Raw genomic sequence first — 19,861 nt, 5'->3', positions numbered from 1 at the left:
ATATATGATATGTCTGTAAAAGTATGAATGTTTTCTTCTGGAAAGGGCTCTGAGAATAAATCTTCACTCAGTGTTTAATAAAAACACAACCTCACAGGACAAGGCCAAAGAGTTGAATATTTGAGCAAATGGACCGAGGGATTTCTAGTGATTATAAACTAAGAAAACAAAATAACATCTGTCGTGGTTGGTAAATATTTACAACTCTATCCAAGTCATAAAACAAAGTTAAAATGTGAGAATTTTCTGGCTTCGGCTGTTATTTTTCCTGTTTTAGGTGGATTGGGTGTGTTTTATTGTGTAGTATTAATTATAGTCATTATAAATGTCGTCATAAACTTGGTTAGCACTATATTTTCAAGTATTGCGGCGCCCTCTGGCGGCCATTCTTTACTGCGCACACGCACCATTACTCATTCCCTTGAAAGGCTTTCACTGTCCCCTCGTCCTTTATTCTAAATGACAGATTGCATTAAATACATATATACACACATTAGATTAGTAGACTTTGGTAGGTAGTAGATTTAACCTGCAAGTTATTTCTCGAAGATACATTTTTATTTTTATTTTTATTGTTTATTTCTTATTCTCCTCATTACATACAATAAGTGATTTAGTAAACACTAAGTAAAACACACACACACACACACACACACACTTTCTGATAGTTGGCCAGAATACAGTATTAGGAAGCAAACAATAACCCCAGTTTTTCCCAATAAAGTTAAAAAAATTATATATACACTACTCACAAAAGTTAGGGATATTCGGGTGAAATTTCAGGATGAACCTAAAATGCACTATAACCTTTAGAGGTGAACTTAATTTGATCTTCACTAAACTTTTGAATGCACATGTCCAACCTTTCAGTGTTTCAGTACTTTTTGCACAACTTGCTGTTCTCTAACAAGGAGCTGAACGGCAAACTTCACAACAGGTGTTTGATCCATGAATCCACCAATACATTTCCTGGTTCAATTAGAATTGGTATTTAAACAGTTCTCTTCATCAAGCTGTTCACATTTTGACATCATGAGACCAAGTCGACACCTAACAACTGATCAACAGTACCTCGCCATTGCGAGGCTTCAAACAGGGTGTTCTCAGAGGAAAGTGGCCACTGAGCTTAGAGTGTCACAGAGTGTCATCAGCAGGTTGCAACAGAGATACAGAGACTGGAAGAGTTACAGAAAGGCACAGAAGTGGGCGTCCTTTGGCTACATCCCACAGTGATGAGCGCTTCATCCAGTACAAAGACTCCAGGCACATTTAAGGGAGGTGAGAGGCACCCAAGTGTCACGTCAGACCATTGGAAACCATTGACATCCGCGTGGTCTGTGTGCTAGACGACCTGCAAGGGTACCTGACCACACCACCAGGCACAGGCATCATCGTCTTGCATGGGCCAGGGAGCATTTACGCTGGACAAGGGACCAGTGGCCTCAGTGCTATTCTCTGATGAAAGTCGATTCACGTTGAGCAGAACTGATGGCCGCCAACGATGTTGGAGACGTCAAGGAGAGCGCTGTCAACAGCCACTGTTTGTCACCAGACGAGCCTTTGGTGGTGGTGGTGTTACAGTGTGGGCAGGTGTGTCTAGTCAATACAGAACTGCCCTATACTTTGTGAATGGTACAGTGACAAGCCCATACTACCTGAATAACATCATTAATACAGTCATTGTGCCCCTGCATGAACAACACAGGCCTCATTTCATCTTCATGGACGACAATGCTCCAGCTCATGGAGGTGGCATCATTAGGGAACGGCTGCTGGAGACTGGGGCACCTCAAATGGAGTGGCCTGCACTTTCTCCAGACCTGAATCCCATAGAAAACCGATGGGATCAGCTGAGTGGCCGTGTAGAGGCTCGTAACTCTGTACCCCAGAACCTCAATGACCTGAGGGCCCCCTTCATGAAGAGTGGGGGGCCAGGCCTCAGCAGACAATAAGTCGACTTGTGAACAGCATGAGATGTCGCTGTCAAGCTGTAACTGATGCTCAAGGTGCAAAGTTATTGAGACAGACATTTTTTGTTGCGGTAAACCCACTACTGTTGTTGGCTTTTGTTTCAATAAATTGTATGACATGAGGAAATCACCATTGCAGGCTTCTACTTAAATTCCCTACTTTCATGAAATAATATCACTGTAGCGTGAACTTTTTACATTTTCCATAAATTTCACCCGAAAGCCAAATATCACTAACTTTTATGAATAGTGTGTGTACACACACACACACACACACACACACACACACACACACACACACACACACACACACACACACACACACACACACACACACACACACACACACACACACACACACACACACACACACACACACACACACTCTATAGCTTAGAAGTATTTTGGTCAATTTGCTTTTGATGTGATTGTGCCCTTAAGTGAACTTTAAGCCCAAGTTCTGTAGTATAATTGTCTTTCATTGGTACAATGGAATGACCGTTTTATGCAAACGGCACCTTTAAAAACCTGGTTAATGTCATTTTTTTTTTAAGTTGGGGCTCCTGTGGACATCATTCAGATGTACAGGACAGGTCAAAGGTCAGTAATGTAATATCTATATATCTATGTGCTCAGACAACAGCAAGTGCACTGGTCCTTCTACACAACAGGGTTTGTTGTTGCCGTTTGTCACATTCAGTGTAAAGCTTCAGAGACGGGATGATAAGCAGCAGGACGCTTTATTTGTAGCCATAGCAGAAACCTAACCTCGGGTGGATGTGTTTGCATTGAATATCCTCTGGCTATTGCACGTAGATGCGGGGGGGGGGGGGGGGGTGTAACAGTTCTGCTTGCTCGTATATAAATATGTCTTTAATCAAACTCAGTCTTCATTTCACAGCATCGGGGGTATTCCTGAATATCAAAACACCAAAAATAGCTCTCATGACATTCATGCTAAATTGCTCGCTCCTTTATATTCTTCACCCACAGTAAGTTAGGCAGATAAGAAACACTTAACATTTACAACCTTTTTACAAACGTGTACAACCTACGTCAGCGGGAGAACTGCTTAGAAAAGCCTTTGTTGTTCATTAAAAAAAGAAAATAAAGGCACGGAAGGTGACATAATGCTTTGTGAAATCACCCCACAAAAAAAAAACTCCCGCCACCAAATATGACCTTTGTTGGTTGAACGCTCCCTGAGGGTTGGTTTGACGCCGAGCGGCTTCCGCGGTGATCGCCGTCATGAGCTGGCCCTGGCGTCGTCGCCGCCGGCTGCTGAGGGCGGGGTCAGCTGCGCCAGGAGCTGGGTGTAGAGCTCCACCCGGCTCTGGACCGGCGCCGTCTTGTCGGCGCGCAGCAGCTTGGAGTAAACGTTCTTATAGGTCTTCAGCAGCCCCTCGTCCTTACTGCTGCCCAAACGGACACGGGGGCGTTCACAAAATGAAAAAAAAAAAATATATATATAATAATAATAATAAAAAAAAATTTCAGATTTTAAACAAGGATATTAGAACTGAGATTCCATCCATAATTTATGAATTGCAGACCTTGTGTCAGTATTGGGTTTTACCATTTAAACTCCTTCGGCTTACACCACTTCACATATTCAGGTTTATTCACCTTTATCCTGTCGTATTTTACAGTTAACTTTTCAGGTTTGTATTGCTTACATTTCTAAATTTCAGGTTAATTTTCCACTTTTCCTATTTATTGTATTTATTGTGTTAACATTTAAGGTTTTCAGGTTTATTATCTGATATCACCCCCCCCCCCAGATATTGACCCTTTTAAAATAAAAATAAAAATATATATATATATATATATATTTATTTCTATTCTATCCTTTGTTATCATCACTGTCTCATGTGTTTTGATGTGAGCTGCTGGGACATGGCAGTTGGGGATGTATCAAGTATATATTAGTATTAGTATTAGTCTATATTCCATGAAGATTTCAATTGCTATCAATACTTCTATGCTGCTACTTTGCACAAAACAAAAAATCTATTCTCTTGCATTTCATTTAAATAATTATGCTGTACATTCTAGGGTCATTTATTATTATTATTATTATTATTATTATTATTTCTATTATGACTAATTCTATGTTTTACTGTTGGATTGCTTATTTTCTGAATTTATATATTGTGAATTTATTACATACATACATTCTCCTGCTGGTACTCTGTACTTTATGCCCCCACCGTTGAGCTGCTGCAACGCCTTAATTTCCCTTTCGGGGGGATCAATAAAGTGCAATCTTATCTTTTACTGTGTACAGTGAACTGTGAGGTTTATTGTCCATTTCCCTTTTCTTCAAATATTGATATTTTTCATATGTTCTATGTTTTTATTCTACTGTTTAGAAATGATTACTGCCTATTGTGTGTTGACATTGCAGTCTCCCTTTGGGGATCAATAAAGTGTCTGGAGTCTGAAGTGACGGAGCCCCCGCGCCGCGCCCCCGCTCACCTGGGTTTACGCTTCATGGCCGTCATCACCTTGACCAGCTGGTGGAGCAGGAAGGAGAAGCTGGGCTCGAACACGCCCACCAGCTTCATCACCTCCGGAAGGTTCAGTCCGGAGGAGGCGGGCCCGTCGGCACCGCCGCCGGGCGACTGCTCCGACGCCAGCAGCTGCACCAAAAAGAAAGAAAGGACTTTCAAGTACTTTTTTTTTTTTCGTCATTTTCAAGGACTTCACACAAAACAGATATAATACATTTTGAATGTGATCTTTATCAATGTAAAATAAAATATAATCTTAGTCTCACTGTCTATTATTCATATAAGTATATGTGTTATATCTATATCTATTATTAATCTCATTGTAATCTACATCATAACTGTCTATTTCCAACCATACTAGATTAAATGTACGCTTCCCTGGCATCATCTATGTCCTAAAAGAGTTTCTCACACGTCACGTTTTTAAAGATCCCATCCCCTCCCCCGCCCCCCCAAGGACTTTTTTCAACGATTCAAGTCCCTCAAGGACCCGGTAAGAACCCTGCGGTCATCTCTACCTCCACTTGTCCCTCCTGCAGCTCTTTGTGGATGAGCTGGAAGGCGTGTCGGGTCTCCGTCATGATCTCCAGCGCTGCCGTCAGAGTCTTCAACTTGGCGCCGTTGCTACTCTGACCTACGCCAACCGTCACAGTCACAATCACTTTATTCCGCCAGAGACACTCACATACACTTTGTTCTGGTGAGGTTTGATCCACTCCAGAATTGGCATTAAAAAAAAAAAATTATAATAAAATAAATATAAGCTCAAAAATAATAACTTAAAATAGAGTAGAAATAAAATAAAAACAATATATATATATATATATATATATATATATATATATATATATATATATATATATATATATATATATATATATATATACACACAAAACAGAAATAGTCACATATATAAAAATATACAGAATAAATAAAATGTGATATATAGGGTATAAATTATAAATATGAAATATAGCTACAGGCAGCAATACACAAGGTCATTTTAGTCGTGTTAGTGACTCATTACATGTTGAAAGATTCTGTGACAAAAGGTCAGTTATTGGTAAATTATAGCTATTACAAGTAATTCAAGGTTCTGTGAAACATATTTTTTTGAAGCTTCGAACAGCTTCTTTCTGTGACTAATCACAATTTCACGGGTTCTGGTTTTCCGACGCGTTCCTAGTACATGAACGCATCACTCATTCCCACAGTTGGGGTGGACTTGACCCGACGTGGTCACGAGTTTCTGTGGGTTAAGGTTTTTTTTGTGTCCAAATCACCAAATCACAAGTGTGTCCAAATCATGGACACTTAAGTTTTCCAACATTGGCGTGCATGAAGCACGAAATTCCGGTCAAATTCTGTCGGTTTTGTCACTATTTTCGGCTCTGTTTGTGGATCGGTTTGGATGCAACTTGAACCACGGCATGTCTGGGACATCCCGGTTCTAACGACACCTCAACCGCGTCCTTAGCTCTAGCGGTCGTCCTGGTCCGGACGCTTTTAGCCCGAAACATGCAGAGAATAATAAAAATCCAAACAATTACAGGATGGACCCCTAATTATTAAGACGTGCTGACTATCTTATTATAGGATGTACAGTGTACACACTGGGTTTAATGGGGGAAAAAAGATGCAACGCCTTCATCGCTGCTCTTTTTGTGGCAAGAGCCATAAAAACACCGGTCAAAAAATACAAGTTAAATTTAAAAAAGGAAAAAAAAAAAACTGGATTAACTGAACTGGAACAAATCATTTCCTCATCTTTTTTCTCCCAAAGAGTTTGTTTCGTTGGAGGTGACGGACCTGCCATGGTGAACTCGGAGAAGGCCACGCGCTCCAGCAGCGTGCGGAGCAGCTCGCAGGGTGCGTCGCTCAGGCTGAGGAAGAGGCGCACGGCCTTGCTGTAGTGCAGCTCGGCCAGGCTGCGGTGCTGCTTCCTCAGGTGCTCGTCCCCCACCTGGACCCGGGTTCGAAAAAAATTAAAATAAAATGACGTTAATGAACCGCCGTGGTGTTGTTTGTATTCAGTAAAACTGGAAAAGCTGTTGGAATGGTGGAATATTTCGCATTTTGCGATAGGGGAGACATAAACAGCAGCCACGCTCTTAGGCGTGCTCCACGCTGAACACGACAAACTACAACAACAAACAGGAAGTACATTCCCTCTATGGAGAGTGCGATTCTGCACGCAGCCTGCGAGGCCGATAGGGGGGGAATAATATGTCATAAAACCAGATGTCAAACACCACAGAAGAACATTAGGAGCATGCAGGAGCTTATTTTTTGAAACCTTTATTAGTCCCACAACGGGAAATTTGTTCTCTGCATTTTACCATCCTAGTAAATGACGCATCTAGGAGCAGTGTGCTGTTAGGGGGTTAAGCGTCTTGCTCAAGGACACATCAGCACTTTACCAGGAGGAGCCGGGGATCGAACCGGCAATCTTCCGCTTACTAGACGACCCGCTCTGCCTCCTGGAGACACAGCGAGCAACACAATTGTCGTCGTAGGCTCAAGGACAAGGTGAGGTACTGACATCAGCCTTTCAAGCCGCTCCGTTTAACTCCTTCAAACAAAGAAACATAAAACTGTTTTTGAAAAGCCTCCCCCTGAGGCGTTTTCCAGAAGCCTCGTTTCCAGTCGACCTAAAACGCAGTTTTCGTTCGGCCAAAAGGCAGAGGAAATACCCGAAGAATATCCGTACACGTGCGGACGGGGCCTTAGGTTGGCGGAAATTTGACTGGGTCCTCCATTATACCCTCATCCATATTTTTGGAGGACGTGAGCGGCGCTACCGCACCTGGTTGCGGAAGCAGCTGTGGTACATGGAGGCCAGGCGGTGGTGGATGGTGGCGGCTCTGTACTGGTAGAGCGGCTGGCGGGCCGACTCCGTCTGCAAGTCGCAATATTTGAGGGACTTCATCATGGCCTCCGTCACTTCCCTCTCGATCTGCCCGGGGATGGAGGATTCAAGTCAGTGTGTGTGGGTGGGTGTGTGTGTGTGTGTGTGTGTGTGTGTGTGTGTGTGTGTGTGTGTGTGTGTGTGTGTGTGTGTGTGAGAGAGAGAGTGAGACAAAGAGTGTGAGCGACAGAGAGCGAGAGAGACAGTTCAAAGACTTCAAATGCAGATGATGAACACAGCGGATTAATAAAGGCCTGGAAATGGTTTCGATCAACAAAATCCAACTGAAATTAATGCGTTTATTCACAGACAGAATTGTAAATGTGTCCTGTGTTGTATGACGTCTAGTGTTTGCATTAAGGTTAAAAAAAAAAAAAAAAAAAAAGCTTTTCTTTAATTTTGGCCTCATTTTGTGACCATCACAAATCACTTTGAATATAGATCAGACGCTAAGGTCTTGCAATTCAGCTGATTGGAGGCAAAGAGGTCACGTCTGGATAAACCTCAAGTAACAGTTTTAGTTCGTTAGAAATTTTAATTCAACGTTCAAAATCATACTTGATCACACTTATTAAATCGATAATGTTGGTTGGATTTATAGGTTAGAATGTATGGAGAACAAGTGACCTGCTCCTGGGCCTTCCTGGACAGTGGAGCGTAGTCCTGCAGCAGCGTCGCCAGGGTGAAGTACGTGGTGGACAGCTCCCAGTTCACACTGTCCCACACGGCCGGGTGGCTCCCCCTGTTGGCCAGGCACTTCATCGCCCGCAGGTAGTAGTCTATGGCCTGGGGGTCGACAGAACAACACAGCGTACACTAGTCTGGGCTTTATCCGGCGATCCGCGATCCGCCGCCTAATGCACCGACAAGGTCGGGCGTCCTACCTTGTTGTAGTAGAGGGCTTCCTCGGGCGAGAACTCCCCCCTGCTTTGGTCGGCGGAGACGGCGCAGTGGGCCTGGGCGCAGATTCTCATCAGCCTGCCGGTGTTGCACAGCAGCAGGGCGGCGTTGGTGCTGTCGGCGATGGCCTCGAAGTCCCGCATCCCCTTCTCGAAGCAGGCAAAGCTCTTCTTCCACATCTCCTGCTCTGCCACAGACACCGAGGTCTTCACTGGAGGGAGAGCGGGAGAGGCCGGCGGCGACGTTAAGAGAAAAACCCGGTACGCGCGTTCCTTCTTTCAGCGTAAAAATTGGCGTTTTAATTCTCCCATTCACGTTCCATCTTGAGGGAAGGAATAAGAGGAATGACAAATTTTGTTTTGACACCTCCTTTAAAATACTGAGCAAAACAATCATACAAAGGCTCCGCCGGCAGTGTGTGGTTTCCACCGGTACCTTCCTTGTCGGTCTGCATGGCCGCCGCCTGGTTCATGTAGTAGACGCCCATCTCGTTGCGGATGTTGCCCAGCCGCTTGAGCACCGGGCCCAGCTGTTCGGCTCCGTGATCTTTCCCCAGCTCGGAGATGAGCAGGTCATAGGCCGCCTCGTAGCACTTGCTGCTGACGATCAGCTGGTACTCGGGGTCCGTCGCCAGGTCCGTCGCCATGTTGAAGGCTGACGACAGGAACGGTGGAAACAGGAAACAGAAAAACACAAATTGTCTTGGTTCGTCAATGACAATATGATGCCTCGGGGGAAACCAACACTGGATTTCAAACACAAATCTGCACTAGTGTCAACAGCACCAGAACTCTCCTGAATGGATATATTATGGAAATGATCAAATAAATATCACAAAAAAATAGAACAATTATTATTGTATTGTTATTTATACGGCCCTTAACAGAGGGATGCCCGCACATCTATTGGCTATGGTAGCGATAACACTGCTATTTAGAAGAAGAAGAAACAGTCTTTAATTGTCACACGACACTCCACAACACATGCTTGCACACACACACACATGCACATGCTTGATGGTGGCTGGTGAAATGGCTCCTCTGCTTTTGACCCATCCTGGCTTGTCCTTCCTCCGGGGGCACAGCCAGGAGCAGTGGGCAGCATACGTGGACGCGCCCAGGGACCAGGTGATAAGTGTCCATCGCTGGTCAGACGATGATGGGTGCATGTTTTTGGTGGGGGTCCTTACTGACGTGAGGTGGAGGAAACCCCATGTGAACACGGGGAGAACATGCAAACTCCACACAGAAAGGCTCCTGTTTTGGAAGATAACCCGCCGGAGCACGGTGCCAACAGCGCCCCAGGCGGGAATCGAACCCAGGACCTTCTTGCTGTGAGGCAGCAGTGCAATGCACTGCGCCACTGGATATTAAACCATATGCAAGATTGGATTCATAAAAACGAAAAAAAAAAATCTGGTTGCATCTTTGGCCCACGTCATTTATAAAATATGTTCTTGGTCATGACCAACACTTGAATTGAAACAGTAAACATAACAAAGCTTGTTGAACTGGCAACCCTTGAGCACCAACAAGTTGGGTTTCACAGGCAGCTTCATAGCTGACACACTGCACCCAGCCGATGTGCAATCGAAAATAGTGAAGAATGTAGCACACTTTGAAGTGCCTAACATCTAATTTTTATGTTTTTAATTTTACTTGTCATCAAGACTCACAATGTGTTGCTTAAATAACTCAGCTTCTGAGACACTAGAAGGTGTATCTCCCGAATTTCATAGGCGCCAGGCCATTTGATCCCGTCCACAGCCTTGCATTGAGCAAACAACAGTTAGGATGCGGCTTGCATGCTGTTGGACTTTCACTTGGAATCTAAGTAAAATTATTTTGAATTATTTTAGTAAAACAGTGAAAACATGAGCGACCGACCCTGGCAGCTGCTCTCCCTGTGCAGGCTGTGCAGGAGCTCCTGGTCTTCCCTGGTCTGGTAGCTGTACTCCTCCAGGTAGGCGGCTCGGTTGCTGGCGTTCTGGGCCAGCATCAGCTGGATGTCCCCGCACAGCGACAGGCACTGGCTGTGGAACTGCAGCACCCGCTGGTGCAGCACGCTGCTCACCGAACAGCAGGCATCTAGAGGGAGCACGCAAGAGAGATAAAGGGAGCTTGTAGTAATACAGGTGTTTGATATAAGCATGTATGCTAATACACAATCTAAAAATATAATATCTATAATAATATTGATTAATAGATAGATTTAAATAATAACTTAAATCATATCAACCCACAATATTGAAAATAAACAATATTCTATTTACTTTTTTGAGATAAAACGACATGCTAAGATTTGTGAAAAAAAATCTTAAATACGATTTTTTTTTTTACGATTTCAGACAAAATGTCTTCAATTTCTGTTACTTTGCAAAGTGAAATCATTAACTTTTTAAAAAGAAAACAAACCTCTCCACCCCGTCCTAGAGGGAGAAACTTCAAGACTGACTTTCTTTATTTCATAATTTAAATTGTTTTCTGGTCTGGTTTTGAAATACTGAGATAATTTCCATTGTAACGTTTTTATTCTCGTTTTAAGTCGTAAGTAAAACCACCTCACCCCCGTTGGCACATCATTTTGCTAGATCGCACTTTCTGTTTCTTTCTAAATATTGTTTCTTTAGACGTTTTTTCGGTGAACAAAAAAAAGGAACCTCCGCGCATACCGTGGCACTGCAGAGCCAGCTTGATGTAGCGGAGGGCACGGCCGTACTTGAGCAGGTTGGTGGCGGCGTCAGAGAGGACGTAGTAGGCTTTTGAGGCCTTGAGGAACAGCTGCTGCTTCATGCGGTGCTGCCAAGTGCCGGGGATCATCCCGGAGCGGGTTGGGTGCTTCTGGTTGTCCTGGAAGGGCCCTGCCGGAGAAACCGCGCGGGTTATGGAGAGCGGGGCGGACGGTTAAAAGGTGAAACCACGACTTGGAACCGCCGGACACTAGATTGATGACGTCTAAGCAGGATAACAGGAGTAAGAGAGTGCGTGCATATTAAGTTGTGGAAGCCATTTTGTCTGTAAAGCCAAGGTTCTCTTCGCTTGACCGCCATTAAAACCCCGTCACATAAGCCCCTTTTTCCACCAAGGTACATGAACTAAATGAGGAACCATTCAGAACCCTGCGAAATGGGAGCCTTTGCAACAGGAATCTTACAAGATAGCGAGCAGAGAGTGCTCCCCTAAAGCGCACCACCTCACATGCAGGGCCTTTTTTTGGGAGCAGAAACAATCAAAGCGGAAACAAGTGCCCCTCGCGGAAAAAAGGCCTCCCCGCGCCGGAAAAAGCTCCCCGTTACCCTCTTTTATACAACGGTTTACGATGGAACACTGATAGAAAGGAAAAAGCCGCGGGGGCCGCCGACCTCTCTCCAGGAGGAGGGCAATGCCCGTCTCCACGCTGCCGCTCCCGTCCTCGTACTTGAGCGGGATGGGTGTGTTGGGGTCGGCTGCCGGGAGGTCGCTCTCCTTCTTGATGCTGCCGTCCACCGCTTTCAAGCCCTGTCAGTCGCAATGATAGCCGCGTGTCAGCCGATCGCGGTCAGCCGAAAAAGGGTGGCGAGGGACCTGGTTTTGACGTCGATAATCCCAGGACTCACCTTCAGCACGTAGCTCAGGACGTGCCTGCATCTCTCCTCCTTGTCTTGAGACACGGGGAAGGCGTAACTTGGCTGAGAGGAAGGAAACCATTTTTATCAAAAAGGATCCAAACGGCGCGTTTGGTACTCCCCCCCCCCAACCCCGTCGCACCACGCTCACTCTGATCTGGTGGGTGGACTTGTACTTCTCCGGGACCGACAGCTCCCCCACCGAGCGGATCACGGCGACGGCCTTGCTGTCGTCCGGCGGGTCCGAGCTGCTCTCGTCGCTGTCCTCCGGAAGCTCCTCCTCCTCCTCGTCGTCGTCCTCCTCCTCGTCGTCGTCTTCCTCCTCGTCGTCGTCTTCCTCCTCCTCATCGCTGTAGCTGTCCTCCAAGCCGACCCGCAGAGAGCCCTCTCCGTCCCCCTCAGGAGGCTCATCCAGCTGGAACAGCTCCGACAGCATGTAGTGGGCTGAGGCGATGATCTGAACACAGGAGGAGCTTATTTACCCATTCCACCAGTACTTAGTTATACTAGTATTATACAATATAATATTAGAGAAATACATCACTCACACTCTCACTCTCACTCTATTATTTATAAAACCAGGGGGAATATTACAGCTTTTCCATAGCCACATTTTATTTAAGGACCTTTCAAGCACTTCAGCACAAGAGGGGTCATTTTCAAGGTATTCCAGTACTTCAATTTCTGAGGACGAACTTCAAGCACCTGGTAAGAACCCTGTTTGAAGAACTACTGTTCGCAAATGTCAATGTGGCATAAGATGGATCAAAAGGTGAACAACAAATGCCACTCTACCTGGGGGTGCCTCTCCTGGTCCAGGAGCTTGACGCAGTTCAACAGCAGAGTTCTCACCGTCCCATAATGCTTCCTGTTCTGTCGGGCCTTCAGCATCATGTTGCTGGCCACTCTGCAAAACACAACACAGCAACAAGTTGTTGTAGCTAGTTAGAAATTAAAGTGGTCATAGTTGCACTCCAAAAGGTTAGTTCAGGCTTTTTCTTTTCTTTGAAATAAACTGATCCATGAGGTAAGTGGGCTCATTTTGAGAAGATATGTCAACTATCTTACTGAGAAGAAAAAAAACAAAACAGCTAATTCTAGTCATTTCAAGTCTTTTATTTTTATTTTTTATGAGAGCGATTTTAAAAGAAGATGTTTACAGACATCTTTATCAGAAAGGATTTAAGAAAAAAATGATGTCTCTCACAAGCTAATTTTCCTTGTTTTAGGAAGTCCTCCCCACCCCACTGGCAGATCATTTTGCAGTTTCAAATACAGTATTTTATTCATCTTATTTATGTTTTTTAACACTGATCTTCCACAGTGGGCATCCACGGTAGCAAACACTAGAAACATTTTACGGGGCCAGTGATTTTCCAGAGGTGGATTTTTTTTTATTTTTAAATATTGTCTCTATTTTTGGGTATCGGACAATTCGACGGGTTAGGGGAGGAGCGACCTGGTCTCTCCCGGAAACATACTTGTAGAGGAGCACAGCGACGGGGAGAGTGAAGGGGTTCTGACACTTCTCCTCCTCGGCCTCCTCGCACAGCGTGGTGAGGTCGTAGAGCTTCACGATGTCGCTGCCGCTGGCTGAGCATCGGGGAGAAAACTTAAAATTATATAAGATCATGACCAGACAAGGGCGTCCTTTCTCCAAAATAAAATCCCAGAGCCGCCATGTCGCGCGGCCCCACCTTTAAAGAGCCAGTAGGTGTGTCCCTCTTTGGTGCAGTTGGACTTGAGGAAGGAGAGGATGTTCTGGGCGATGTCTTTCACCACCCGCGTAGAGAAGGTAGAGTTTTCCAGATCGGGGATGTCTTCCGTTTTTATCATCTCATATTTCTGTCAGAACAGATGCATAATAATAATAATAATAATAATAATAATAATAATAATAATAATACTGTTTTTATCATCTCATATTTCTGTCAGAACAGATGTATAATAATAATAATATTACTGTTTTTATCATCTCATATTTCTGTCAGATCAGATGTATTATAATAATAATAATAATAATAATAATAATAATAATAATACCATTTTTATCATCTCATATTTCTGTCAGAACAGATGTACAAAAAATTGCCGCATGAAAATCTTTTACTTTTGTAAAAAAAATAATAATAAAAAAAGACCAATCAGCAAATTTTATTTCTTATCTGTATAAGAGTTAGAAACATCTGTACATTGAATATTCACTACATTTGGCCAAACTGAATCCATTGGTATTTTCAGGCATAGAATGCGTTCTATGTGTATCATGGTATAAATATAATAAAGTAAGTTTCAATTTAACAGTGGTACTGACAATGTAAATTTCCTGTGAAGGGCAGGGCAACACCATAGATTTCCATGAATGTTTCTGAATTGAATGAATCGTCAAGAAAGTACGGAATGTTGAAAAAATGGGACAGGATTTTTACCTGGACGATGCCGTTGACATGGAAGCACATGACGAGCTCTGGAACGTTACACATCAAGTTGTCTAGCCAGTAGTCGATTCCTGTCAGTATGTTGATTGGCTTATTGTTGTCCCTGAAAAATACACAGACAGAGTAACTGATAAGAGACATTCTAGGTTAGATGAGTGAAGAACAGTTGCAATTAACATGGTTCATTCTGGCATTACAAAATTAAATTCAAGGGCTTTCAAGTACTTAAGCACTTTTTTCATTTTCAAGGATTTCCCGCAAAACAAACATAATCCGTTTCTGGGGAAAAACGTTTCGATTTGAAGAGCAAAACCAGGGTGAATATCACAGGTTTTCAATGATGGCATTGTTTTTAATGGAATTTTCAAGCACTTCAGCAGAGAAGGGGCTATTTTCAAGGTATTCCGGCACTTCAATTTCTGAGAAGAAAATTCAAGAACTTCCAAGCACCTAAAGGACCTGGTGAGAACGCTGACTGAAACAACGAAAGAAAGCAACAAATAAGGCTTGCGGAGCTTAAAGTTAGTGCCTACTTCGTAAAAAACAGAAGCCAAAAAGTCCAAAGAAAGGCAGAAGCATGAGATTCTCACCTGAGTCGCAGACTGACGGCAGGGTAGCGACCGCCTCCAAATATGGGCATGTTGGACCCGACCAGCATGTGGATGTCCTCAAACGTCCACATGATGTTTCGCACAAAGTCGTTCCTCAAACCCTGGAACACCAGCAACCATGAAAAACAAAAATAAATAAATTTAAACATACAGTATGTATAATTAACCCGACGTAGACAAGCTGTGGGACTCTGCTGTGGATGTTGCTCCATCAACGAGGCCTGAAGGTGCGTTCTCCACCTGACTGTTCTCTCCCTCGTTGAAGAGCGTGGGCAGGTTTTGCTCTTTGGAAACGGGCGTCATCTGGTCCAGAGCAAACTTGCGGCCCAGGGAAACATTTTCCTAAAAGATAGAGACACACTCATACAGGGAAAAATAAAAGAAAAGGAAAGAAAAGGAAATAACCGAACATTAGCACAAAAGCCATATTGGCATTTTATTCAAAATTCATGCCTTAAAAGTCAATTTCCATCCAGGCAAAATTTGCAATTTGTACAGAGACTTCAATGTGATTTTTCCTTTGTTTTTCCTTCACTTTGCTCTATCAATCTTTTACGCCGGGTCGACTTGCAATGACTGTCGCGTGGTGTGCTGGCCGGCTACCTCCTTGTGGGCAGCGGACTCCTCAGAGTCGGACGGCGCACTGGTGAAGGTGGCGGGCCAGGACGGACTGAACTCCTCCGCCGCGCCCTCCTCCTCCCCCTCGTTCAGGTGATCTGGCACGGGCTCCGCCGCCCCGTCGCCGTTTATACTGGGGAGAGGGCAGGAAGGGACCACAGCGTTGGGATATCGGCAGGGAAATATATATAATATCGTTTTCATTGGGGCGGTTTCGCGGGACACAGACTAGGTTTAATCTTGGACCGAATCCCACTTTTAATATGGATTAACTGAAACGGCCTTTTCTGACAGTTTAAAACTGTCTCAGACTTGCACTGGTCTTGGTTTAAAAATTTAAAATAAATTCCAGAAGGATGATTAGAGCTAATCTAGGTCTAAGTGAAGGCTTAAATTAAACTAGTCACCTGTGACTAGTTCTTCATTACACGAGCCAAGGACTTTCTAGTCCAGAACTAGTTCGTCTTAAATTAAGCAACGCCTCAGAAAGGCATTTTTTCAAATTCTGGATTAATTTAAGTAGGATTATTTCAGTTCTGATTCCAATTAAAACCCCGCTTACGAGAGCGCCCCTTTGCGTGTCCGCTCAGGACACTCACCTGTAGTAGAGGAACTTGGACAGGATGGCTTTCTGATACCAATGCTCTTTGCTCTTCTTCTTTCTCTGCCACTTCTGGTCGATCAGCCGCTGGTAGAACTCTTTCAGCCACGTCCAGTCTCCCGTCTGAACGCCCGCGACAGGATGGAAATATTACAACCACACCCTTTGGTGACATTCCGTTCTGTGGAACTACATTTTTAGGCTCCCATCACGCTGGTTTAACTGCCAACGTTTTGTTTCCTGTTTAACGATTTTATTTAATGTCAGGTTGTACATTCATCCTTCTGCTTCACTGTCTATTGCATAAGTTATTGTATAAGACCGTATATTTCATTTTTGGACGTGACCTTTTATTTTTATTTTTGCATATTCATGTTTTTACAGTTATTTCAGGTTATTTCTGTTATGTTATGTGTCTGTTATTTATACATGTTGTTTATCATTAGGTTTGGTGTACATTGGCAGAGGATAGTTAACTGTTAGTCTCATGTATATTTTCCAAATATTGCACTTAAACTTAACGTAAAGTACCTACCTACCTATCTACCAACCAACCACTCTATCCATCTACCAAACATCTATCTATCTACTGTATTTACCTACCTATCTACTGTATCTATCTATCTATCTATCTATCTATCTATCTATCTATCTATCTGTGTGTAATTGTGAGATGACAGCAGATTGTGAAATTGCGACCAACCAAGATAAAAATCTTGTTTGTGTGGCAGTGTATGGAGTGATCAGCAAAGAGCGGGATCCTACACCTCGGTCCTTAAATAGTCGAGGGTTTTATGGCGACGTGGTATGGACGATAGCGCACACAAAGCATGTAGGACGGAGTATAAAGAACCCTGCCGTACCTGGGAGGACCTCATGAAGAGCTCTTGAATGTCTAGCTCATCCAGGAGCAAAGTCCTCCCCACGCGATGAACGGCCATACTGACATGGGACTTGCTGTAGGGTATTTTCAGAAGTTTCTTTATGTTCTGGTTGGAAAAGAGGGATGGACAAAAACAAGTTAATCTCAGTTGACGTTGCACCTTTCAGATCCACAGATCAGGCAGTTTTTGTTTCTTTTGCTTTCTGACAAGCTCCACCCACCTCCGAGTCGGACACCACATCGACATCATCGCCGATGGAATCAATGAAGTCGTACGCCATCCCAAAACTGAAAGGGAGGAAAAGCACTGATTGGATAAACATGCGAGAAAATTGAAAATTATATGTAGCCACTTATTCTTAAATCACACCAATAATACTTATACAATAATTCATGTCAATCAGTTGATGATTTACTGTACAGTTGAAATGTTTACTGTGAAATGAGTTTAATTTTGTTTGTTAATTGGCTTATTGCCAACATTTTGTTTGCCGTTAGGGCTCATATGTAATGTCAGGCTATTTGTACTTTCACTATTTCAATCTTAGCCTCTTTCTGGCTCCCTGTTTATTTCACACGTTAGCGTGGAGGATAATATATTTTATTCCTGGACATGACCGTTTCATTTCTTCAGTTTTTTCATTCATTTTTGTCTTTTTTTTTTCTGTTATTCTTAGGTTGTATCTTTTTTTTCACTCACTAAGTTTAGTATGTTTGTTTGTGTATATTGCCATATCTTATTGTTTACAGTTAACAGTTAACTGTACACAGTAACTTGTAACTTGTTTATTGGCTTTTTCTTTTTTTACATTTTTATTTTATTGCTTTATTATTAGTTTGCCTACTGTTTTGATGTTAGCTGCTCAGACAACTGCAATTTCCCGTCAGGGATGGATAAAGTATCTATCTATCTGTGTGACACTCCAGTGCCCCCCCCCCCCCCCCCACTGCACATCATGATGTCGTACCTGGAGAACGGCTTGCTCTTGCTGCTGGAGCCCAGGACGGTGGTTCCGGCGCTGCCGAGCTGGGGGTTTTCTCTCAGCCAGTTGGCAGGCGGCAGCTTCAGGTCCGTCTTCTCCTGCAGCAGTGCATAGCTGGTGGGGGGGGGTGCAGCAGAGTACTTCACCACAGCCCGGCTCTTCACCTCATTGGTGCTCAGACATCCCTCCAACTCCTATAAGATAAGGATAGATAACGTTAGATAAGGTTAGTTAGACAGACAGACAGACAGATAGACAGATAGATAGATAGATAGATAGATAGATAGATAGATAGATAGATAAGGACAGACAGATAGATAACGACAGGCAGAAAGATGAGGACGGACAGACAGACAGACAGGGACAGATAGATAGAAAGATAAGGACAGACAGACAGGCAGGTAGACAGACAGGGACAGATAGATAGATAGATGAGGACAGACAGGCAGGTAGATAGACAGATAGACAGTGCACTTTTAACTATAACATAATGTAAGTCCACTCACGTATTTCCCGTCCTCTCCGCCGCAGCAGAGCACTTCTTCTCTCGCCTGATCCAAAGGGCTCCCGAAATCTCCACCCTCGGGTAAAGCACTCATACTATAAAATGAAGAACCGCCCGGCGCAAATAATAAATAGAAGCGGAATGTAACGGGACTAGATATCCATGGTTCGGACAAACAGCACCACCACAACAGTCGCTGCGTTACTTAGAAATGTAAGTTCAAATAAAGAATTTGCCGGTGGATAGGACTCCATGAAGACAGCCACGGCGTAGGCTCATGATTGTATAACGCTGCATTATAATATCATTATTATAAGCGATATTCAGCCATTGTGTGCGGGGTTAAACATAGACCCGCTCACCACCAGCCAGAGAGCCTGACCCGCGTCTGCGTGAGAAGCCTTTCTGGCCGGATAAACACAAGGCTGCCGTGAAAGAACTTCCGGTGTCAAATACGCTTAGCTAAATAAAATATGTTTTGTGAAGTTAGTGGCTAATCCTGAATTAAAGTATTATGTATTTCATATGTATATATCTATTTCTTATCGGTGATTGCGGAAATAATTCACAACAATATTTTTTTTTCGCCATTTGCCACGTTTGACCCGGAAGTAATTTTTGTGGTGACGTCATAATGTGCTTCTCGAAAAGTGGAGCATTTTCTCCACCTTGCTCTCGTGGTCTAGAGACAGCGCGCATTACAAGGAGCACATACGACGGGGATAAATACAGTCCCCTTTATTAATTTAAACATTATATTATACTATATTATATGATGTTATATTATATTATATTATATTATATTATATTATATTATATTATATTAAGCTACGTTATATTATATTATATTATATTATATTATATTATATTATATTATATTATATTATATTATATTATATTATATTATATTGTATTAAGCTACATTATATTATATTATATTATATTATATTATATTATATTATATTATATTATATTATATTAAGTTACATTATATTACACTACATTACATTACATTGTATTATGCTATGCTATATTTTATTATGTTATTTTATATTATATTATATTATGTTATATTATATGATGGTGATCGACTTGTTTATTAAGATTCGGTCACTGACGATTGATTAGATCGACAAAATGAGTCATTTGATTTCCCAACTCTCGATTCATTTGATTCAGTTGCTTTAGTCTGAGGGGAACGAGGATGAGTCTGTTCAGTACTGTTGGAACGGAATTCTCGCAACAACATAAACAAACAACCAAACAAACAAACAAACAAAAAACATTTCAGTTTGTTATTGACCTATGGGTGGAAAAATAAATTAAA

At 43.0% G+C, this 19,861-nt stretch overlaps 1 protein-coding gene across 2 annotated transcripts; it reads right to left on the bottom strand.

The window, feature by feature from the left end:
* Nucleotides 1–2,752: 2,752 nt before the first annotated feature.
* edrf1 (erythroid differentiation regulatory factor 1) lies at nucleotides 2,753–18,797 on the bottom strand. Of its 2 annotated transcripts, none has more exons than XM_080017134.1 (25): nucleotides 18,536–18,797; nucleotides 18,015–18,223; nucleotides 17,268–17,334; nucleotides 17,027–17,152; nucleotides 16,162–16,286; nucleotides 15,548–15,695; nucleotides 15,185–15,286; nucleotides 14,924–15,045; nucleotides 14,325–14,436; nucleotides 13,593–13,740; nucleotides 13,377–13,488; nucleotides 12,691–12,802; nucleotides 12,047–12,352; nucleotides 11,887–11,958; nucleotides 11,653–11,788; nucleotides 10,963–11,151; nucleotides 10,178–10,378; nucleotides 8,727–8,945; nucleotides 8,276–8,502; nucleotides 8,019–8,177; nucleotides 7,290–7,439; nucleotides 6,293–6,446; nucleotides 5,002–5,117; nucleotides 4,449–4,612; nucleotides 2,753–3,385 (listed from the first exon to the last, which is right to left on the bottom strand). In XM_080017134.1, exons 1-25 carry the CDS (start codon nucleotides 18,626–18,628, stop codon nucleotides 3,217–3,219), a joined length of 3,738 nt encoding a protein of 1,245 aa, XP_079873260.1. In that variant the 5' UTR covers nucleotides 18,629–18,797; the 3' UTR covers nucleotides 2,753–3,216. The 2 variants fall into 2 exon arrangements, with proteins under 2 accessions (XP_079873260.1, XP_079873261.1); XM_080017135.1 differs by having other exon boundaries at nucleotides 2,753–3,382.
* Nucleotides 18,798–19,861: the final 1,064 nt, after the last annotated feature.

Source organism: Zeus faber, assembly GCF_960531495.2.
Source record: "Zeus faber genome assembly, chromosome: 16".
Taxonomy (NCBI): Eukaryota; Metazoa; Chordata; class Actinopteri; order Zeiformes; family Zeidae; genus Zeus; species Zeus faber.
The sequence above is the reverse complement of the archived record's forward strand: the minus strand, read 5'-3'. Positions and strand labels throughout refer to the sequence as shown.

Excerpts from the sequence above, each read along its gene's own strand:
- edrf1 (XM_080017134.1), bottom strand. The coding sequence starts at position 18,628 with ATGAGTGCTTTACCCGAGGGTGGAGATTTCGGGAGCCCTTTGGATCAG. Across the intron at positions 17,335-18,014 it reads AAGAGCAAGCCGTTCTCCAG|TTTTGGGATGGCGTACGACT; the intron begins GTACGACATCAT and ends CCTCCCTTTCAG. Across the intron at positions 5,118-6,292 it reads CTCCGAGTTCACCATGGCAG|GTCAGAGTAGCAACGGCGCC; the intron begins GTCCGTCACCTC and ends CGGTTGGCGTAG.